Source organism: Limulus polyphemus, unplaced genomic scaffold (assembly GCF_000517525.1).
Source record: "Limulus polyphemus unplaced genomic scaffold, Limulus_polyphemus-2.1.2 Scaffold2340, whole genome shotgun sequence".
Taxonomy (NCBI): Eukaryota; Metazoa; Arthropoda; class Merostomata; order Xiphosura; family Limulidae; genus Limulus; species Limulus polyphemus.
In genome coordinates this window covers 74926-82714 of record NW_013667950.1, presented here as the reverse complement: position 1 = coordinate 82714, position 7789 = coordinate 74926, and the positions used below count along the sequence as shown (strand labels likewise).

General features: G+C 36.4%; 1 protein-coding gene across 1 annotated transcript in view; it reads right to left on the bottom strand.

The window, feature by feature from the left end:
* Nucleotides 1-7789, bottom strand: part of LOC106466674 (roundabout homolog 2-like) — a gene marked incomplete at its 5' end in the record, with an annotated part of 106550 nt that overhangs the window by 24914 nt on the left and 73847 nt on the right. Inside the window, one exon of the mRNA XM_022394736.1 lies at nt 209-490. Coding sequence (XP_022250444.1) covers nt 209-490 — 282 coding nt within the window. The remainder of the gene's footprint in view (nt 1-208; nt 491-7789) is intronic.

Below are 7789 nucleotides of genomic sequence, written 5' to 3'. Positions count from 1 at the left end.
AAACCAGTAACACAAAGTTGAACATAAACTAATCCAAATCACTTGTTAATGGGCTTGACCAGAGACACCAGACAAAGAGATTGGATTAGTTTATGTTCAACTTTGTGTTCCATGGTTTGATAAATCACTTGTTAATGGGCTTGATACTATGTTGGAGTTAAATTATTTGAATTTATTCGTGATTACGTAACAGAAAGGGAATACTCACCGTTCACGGCTAAGGTGGCTACAGGCGATTCTCGTTCCCCAACCATGTTCTTGGCTATACATTTGTACCGTCCCTCATCATCTTGGCGAATATTTTCTATGACCAGGTTACCCTGACCCACCATCCTTATCCGGCCTGTCCCAACGCTTATTAATCGGCCATCTTTCTCCCATGATACCTCGGGTTCCGGATGACCTCTGGGCGGTGTACATTCCAGCATTGCGGTTTCTCCAACTGCCACTCGTGTGTTCTTAGGACTGACGCGAAAATCATCTCGAAAAACTAAAAAAGACAAAAAAGGAATTATATAGGGGAAATTATAGTCTATATCAAACATCCTAACTTGAGTGTTGTGTTTGGTGAATGTTGAATAAACTCTATAGAAAGAAAGAAAGTTATCTGATCTGTACAGCAGGCAGATGAGAGTAGACTCTGACTTGTAACTTAGCTTGAGTGCTGTTTGCTGGATGTTCAGCAAACTCAGTAGAATGACTGTTTAAAATTATCACATTTTAAAGAGCAAGAACTTTAATTTCAAAATTGTTCAGTGCTCTATATGTATTAGATTCTGATGTGAAATAAGACATAAAATAGCCAAAGTGTGTAAAGATCAATACGATAAGAGAACAAAATACGTTTAATTGTATATATACACATACACACTAAATTCTACATTTGCTTTTGGTGTAGTTTTTTAAATTTATGTACGTATGCAATATGAGTGTTTTATTTCGTTAGTTGTAATGATAAGGAACATAAGAGATTGAGCGCAAATTCTACTATTACCACAGCATAGTAAACACAAAAACACATTAAAATACATCTTTTAACACCAACTCATATTGTTTCTCTCTCTCTATAGCCCCCCAGTGGCACAGCGGTAGGTCTGCGGACTTACAACGCTAGAAACCAGGTTTCGATACCCGTGGTGGGCAGAGCACACATAGCCCTTGTGCAGCTTTGTGCATACTTAAAAACAAACAAACAAACTCTCTCTCTATGTATATATTATTATTCAAAAGAATAATACTGAGCTAATTTCTGAATATTCTTCCACGCCGCTGGTTGTTATACTAAAATTCACACAGGCCTAAGTTATTAAGCAGTTAAAGCATAATTACACTTTCCAACAGAAAGAACGTAACTAGGTAATTAATAAAAGCTCCATCAGTCAAAGTGGAATTGTTATAGTAATCTAAACATTATTTTATACACTTTGAAACAAAAATGAAGTTTCCGGAACGAAATATTATAATTGTTCTTTTAGGTTTAAATCCGAATAAGAATATTCAGACATTATTATTTTAGCTATATAAAGGAAACACATAATACTTCGGTAACATTAATTTTTTTTTTTTTACTTAGTTTATACACGAAATACCTTGAATAATATCATTTGTCAGTCCCCCGGTAAGACAGCGGTATGTTACAGACTTACAACGCTAAAATACGGGGTTCGATTCCCCGCGGTGAATACGACAGATAGCCCAATGTGGCTTTGCTCTAAAACAAACCAACAGTAATCAGGTTTTCAATGTCCTCTCACCCTTTTGACCGTTATGGAAGATATATGTCAAATTAACAAACTACTACGTAGATACCTGAACTCGATAAGAACCACGAAACTTGATTTTTTATCTATTTTATATTTTGTTCAGAAAGCATCGTAATATTTTAAACATTTTAGTTATTGAAGCTGGGGAAATTATAGAAGATGAAAATTAAAGAAATAGCTTGTAACGCAGTGTTTTATCATAGCTAACTGAATAAAATGTTTTCATAAATGACATCAAAATTATGCCTTACCAACAGAAGTCGTAGCTTCAAGATCCACAATCAATTTGGCTCAAGATCTAAAGACAGTAGATAACTCAATGGGGGCCCCCCAATAGCAAAGCGGTATGTCTGCGGACTTACAACGCTAGAAACCGAGTTTCGATACCCGTGGTGGGCAGAGAACGCAGTTAGCCCATTGTGTAGCTTTGTGTTTAATTACAAAGAAACAAACCAACAAGCTCTAGAGACAGCAGATAACCCAATTTGACTTTGCGCTAAAGCGAACCAACCAACCAGATCTAGGGGTGGGGGACACAGCAGAGAGCCAAATGTGGCTTTGCGCTAAAGCAAACCAACTAACAAGAACTATAGACAGCAGATAGTCCAATATGGCTTTGCGCTAAAGCCAACCAACTAACGAGATCTAGGGAGGGGGACACAGCAGAGAGCCAAATGTGACTTTGCGCTAAAGCCAACCAACCAACCAGATCTAGGGGGGGGGACACAGCAGAGAGCCAAATGTGGCTTTGCGCTAAAGCGAACCAACCAACCAGATCTAGAGATGGGCACAGCAGAGAGCCCAAGTAGCTTTGCACTAAAGCGAACCAACCAACAAGAACTAGGGATGGACACACCAGATAGCCCAATGTGGCTTTTCGCTCAAGCCAACCAACAAGAACTAGGGATGGACACACCAGATAGCCCAATGTGGCTTTTCGCTCAAGCCAACCAACAAGATCTAGGGTTTAATTTTATCGGACAAAGTGTGGAATTGTTTAGAAGAGAAATAGACAGTGCTTTTTTTTCTTTTTTGTTCCATTTTTCATACAGACGTTACATTCAACTCTATCACTCACGCTGGTATACTGGAGTTTTCTTTTAAAGCAAAGAAAATATCGAACAAAAAAAAGAGGGATATAAACTTCATGGTCGTTAATCGTATGTATTTTTTTTTTCTCAGACGATGTCGTGTCTGAGAAATCGGGAAACTTTAAAAACTGTTAGACAATTGGAAGCGTCCACTGGCTTAAACATTAGTCACAGTAACCATCGTCAGTGTTATTCGTCTGTCGCATTGATGCTGCTGACATATAACCCAAAATTCTTTAACGTAGCTAGCGAGATTTACTGAGATATTACAGTAAAAAGTAATTTTTTTTATTTGGAAGTAAAACAGAAATCATTGGATACTATACTTGATGCTGACACAGCTCCTGGCTGGACTTCCACATATATTAACTCAAACTAGAAACACATGATAAAAACAAATAAACATATATATATATATATATTTGGTAATTATTCTCTGTCTGCGATATAAATAGGGGAAATAAAAATAATTTATATGACAAAAATATATAAATTTGATACTTTTTTCACCCATAAGCACTCGCAAGTAAATATGTTTTATACATTGTACTAGTGGTGTGTCAGAATGTGGATTCAAGGTTGGGGTCCGGTTGTTGAAAAAAAAAAAGCGCTTCACACTCTGGAGCTGAGTCGTGAGTGCGTTATAAGAATCACTGTCAAATTCCAGTATTTGATTAGAATAGCCTAAGCATGTTGGAGATGTGTGCTATTGAGTGGCTGCCTTCCCTCTATAGTATTATCATTTGAAAATTACGAACGACTAGTGTACATAGCCTTTGTTAGCTGTGCGAGATATATGTAATAAACCAAAACCAAAACCCTTTACCTATTTCTAACGTTCTTTGCTTTTCGCCACCTACCTCAAGTGAAATAATGTTAAACATGAAAGATAAATGTATTCCATTACACATAAAATCATCGTAGTATAACTACAGCTACATCCAAAAACTATAATATTTAAATCAAATAAATCACGAGTCTGTACGCTATTCCATCCTTTATTTTATATAACTTATGATTCGGAATAAATAGCAGTCAACATTACCCTGTAAGTTTATATATTGTAGCAACTGTTTCACGGACACACCTGAAGACTTAAACAGCTTTATTAAGGTTTCGTCTTCATTTATTTATTTCTTTTGAGACAAATAAAATAGAAAACAATAAAAACTCATCTAAACAGATCTACGTAAGAAGGACATAACTCTCTATTGAATAGGGAGCTGCATCTCCAGCAACGGCGCATGCGCGTAAGTAGCACTAAAAATGCATTTCACGAGAGCAAAATATGGATGTTTGTTTGGAATTTCGTGCAAAGCTACTCGAAGGCTATTTTCGCTAGCCGTCTTTAACTTGGAAGTGATAGACCAGAGGGAAGGCAGCCGGTCAACACCACCCACAGCCAACTCTTGAGCTACTCTTTTACTAACGAAAAGTGAGAGTGACCGTCACATTATAACGTCCCGACGGCTGAAATAAACTGCTTTATTCTTTTTCCCTGCGCCATCAAGCTGGTATTAAAGTTATCTTGTTTCAAACTACCAAATTAAAAGATGTAGTTAAGATGATGAATTCTGAAAGCTAATGGAAACTAGGCCTATTTTTCTCAAGTAAACTGTGTTATTTTTGATTCCTTGGAATTAATCTGTGGTATGCGTCTCCATGGATAGGCTTGAAGGGAAATAAACACTGTGTAGTATTGGATTCTCTTGATATCAGCTTATTGTATATGTCTTTGATTTTATTGTTCTTGGCAGGTTCAGGAAATTAAGAGTTTACATTCTTAAAAGAAACATTTAATAAGACATTTTTAGTCTCGAAGATAAAAGGAAAAATTTGTACGTAATTAACAAGGCTTAGTTTGTGTTAGTGAATTTGTTCAATTGTATCTTCTGGACCATATTTCATGGCTTATAATCTGTTAGAAACCACGATTAATCTAATATATTTTCAGCAAGCAGCAAGTGAAACTGTCAAGAATGTGTTACAAGTCACTTATTCATTTCGTTATAAGATTCTGCGGGTAAGATGAAAACCTGGGATTTCTCTCCAACGTTTTTATGGTTTCTACGAAAACGGTTTTACGGATTTTGTACGGGTAAGAAATAAACTGAATGATCAAGCAAGTTTTTTTATACAAACTTCGTAGAACACTATTTTCTCAATCCTTGCATATTGTGCTTGTTCCTTCTGTCCAGCACGCAATTCTATAATCAATATGATCTGACAATGGTACGAGGAACTTACTTCCCCTTCTCTATGAAATGTTCAATGGTACGAGGAACTTACTTCCCCTTCTCTATGAAATGTTCCAGCCACTAAAGCTCGGAGAACTTTCAATTTTAAGTGGCCTCCCGCAGCACGCGCGTATCGCGTGTATTAGACAAACAGTGAAATATCACGAATTATATTCTATCGAAGAGTCGCTTCTACCTGATAGGTCACTACACTGGCTTTTTCGAGGACTGTGGGTTGAATAAGTCTTTGGGTTCGAAGGGTTCTTTCATTGTCTAATTGTTGCTTAATCAACAGTTTTAAACACTTCTCTCTAGCGCAAAACACTTGTGAATCATTGTTTAAGAACGTGGTTTATTTACAGTTATACACGTGTGTATGTACAACGTTTCGAACTCTTTATCTGTGTCTTATTCTATATTATAAAACATTTATTGAATGGAAATTCGTGCTTTGAGTTTGTTGTTAAGAGCATTAGCCGCACAATAGACTATCCGTGTTGTGCCTATACAGCAGGGATCGAGCTTCAAATTTCAGCATTATAAGCTTGCCGTTGAGGCACTTGGAAGCGAATACGTTGCTGTAGTCATAATATGTTTTTTACGTAACACGATATAAGTTAAAAGAATAAAGTGAAACTGGAAACAAGCGACCTTATAACACTGGATTGTTGTTTTATTTAATGAGTTATGGTTTGTGTTTGTTTCTCATATTACAATGTATTCTATACACCAATATGCAGTACAAAAATTAAATAATGTAGTTAAACTAATGTCCTGGACTTTGGAAGTAAACTATTGTCCTGGACTGTGGAAGTAAAGTAATGTCCTGGACTGTGGAAGCAAACTATTGTCCTGGACTGTGGAATTAAAGTAATGTCCTGGACTGTGGACGTAAACTATTGTCCTGGACTGTGAGAGTAAACTATTGTCCTGGACTGTGAGAGTAAACTATTGTCCTGGACTGTGCAAGTAAACTATTGTCCTGGACTGTGGAAGTAAAGTAATGTCCTGGACTGTGAGAGTAAACTATTGTCCTGGACTGTGAAGTAAACTATTGTCCTGGACTGTGAAAGTAAACTTTTGTCCTAAACTGTGGAAGTATGCCAACGTGATCTACAACTTTAAAAGAGCAAGTAAAGAGTTCACCATTTTAGTGAAATAAAACGTGTTTTTTGGTAAGTGCCTTCTTCATTGAATTTTCTAGTTTGCGTCATTAGAAAATACGTGATTCTGCAAAACGTTGGGTAAACTGAAGGCGTTTAGCCAAGACTGAAAAAAAAAACACACTAAATATTGCACGATGTGTCGTATTCTAAGTGCTCCTTGTTATTAATTTTGCCATTTTTTGTTGGCATGCTCTAATTTTTGATAAGATGCCAACGTTTTACGAATGCTCTTCTAACATAAAGTGGTTCTATTTCCAGGAAACTGCTACTCCCAAAATACTGTGGATGTTCTATTGAAAACCTCTGATGTGGAGAAATTGTCTCCAGCATTCGCTAATCCTCCTTACATATATATATATATTTGTATATACTTGCATATTTTGCTGGTTCGCCCATTGAGTTTCCAAGTTTTAACAGTACTAAAATGATTGAGTTTCCTTGTGCACTGACAGTTCTAAAAAATAAAATAAAGTTTTCCAAACATTTCTACAAAATAAGTATGAAATAAAACAACACAGAACTTATTTATCTGCCATTTTAGATATATTTCTACGGATTTCATACACTCGGAAAATCTTGATCTTGAGTTTACGTGTAAGTTACACCGTTTTTGTTTTTTGAAGGGGAAAAGTTACGTATTACTCCAAGGGGTGCCCGGCATGGCCAGGTGGATAAGGCGCTCGACTCACAATCTGAGGGTCGCGGGTTCGAATCCGCATCCCACCAAACATGCTCGCCCTTTCAGCCGTTGGTAAAAGAGTAGCCCAAGAGTTGGCGGTGGGTGGTGATGACTAGATACCTCCCCTCTAGTCTTACACTGCTAAATTAGGGACGGCTAGCGCAGATAGCCCTCGTGTAGCTTTGCGCGAAATTCCAAAACAAACAAACAGACTCCAAGGGTGGTCAAGTGCTTAGCTCACAAGGTTTCGTGGTTCAGGTCCTATTACTGCAGTATTAGGCCGTGGCTGCGTTATAAGAGTGACGATATTATATATATATATTAACCAGAAAGTTGGCTTTCCTGTTTGTTTCGGTATGGAATAAATTCACACCTCAATGAACTTTAGTAGTGTTTAATAACTTTAGAAGTGTTTAAACTGTGTAACTCAATAAGTTTGGTAATGTTTAAACTGTATAACTTAATAACTTTAGTACTGTTTAAACTCAATAACTTTAGTACTGTTTAAATTGTGAAACTCAGTAACTTTAGTGCTGTTTAAACTGTGAAACTCAATAACTTTAGTACCGTTTAAACTGTGAAACTCAATAACTTTAGTACAGTTTAAACTGTGTAACTCAATATGTTTAGTACTGTTTAAACTGTATAACTTAATAACTTTAGTACTGTTTAAATTGTGAAACTCAATAACTTTAGTACTGCTTAAACTGTGAAACTCAATAACTTTAGTACAGTTTAAACTGTGTAACTCAATATGTTTAGTACTGTTTAAACTGTGAAACTCAATAACTTTAGTACTGTTTAAACTGTATAACTTAATAAGTTTGGTACTGTTTAAACTGTATAACTTAAG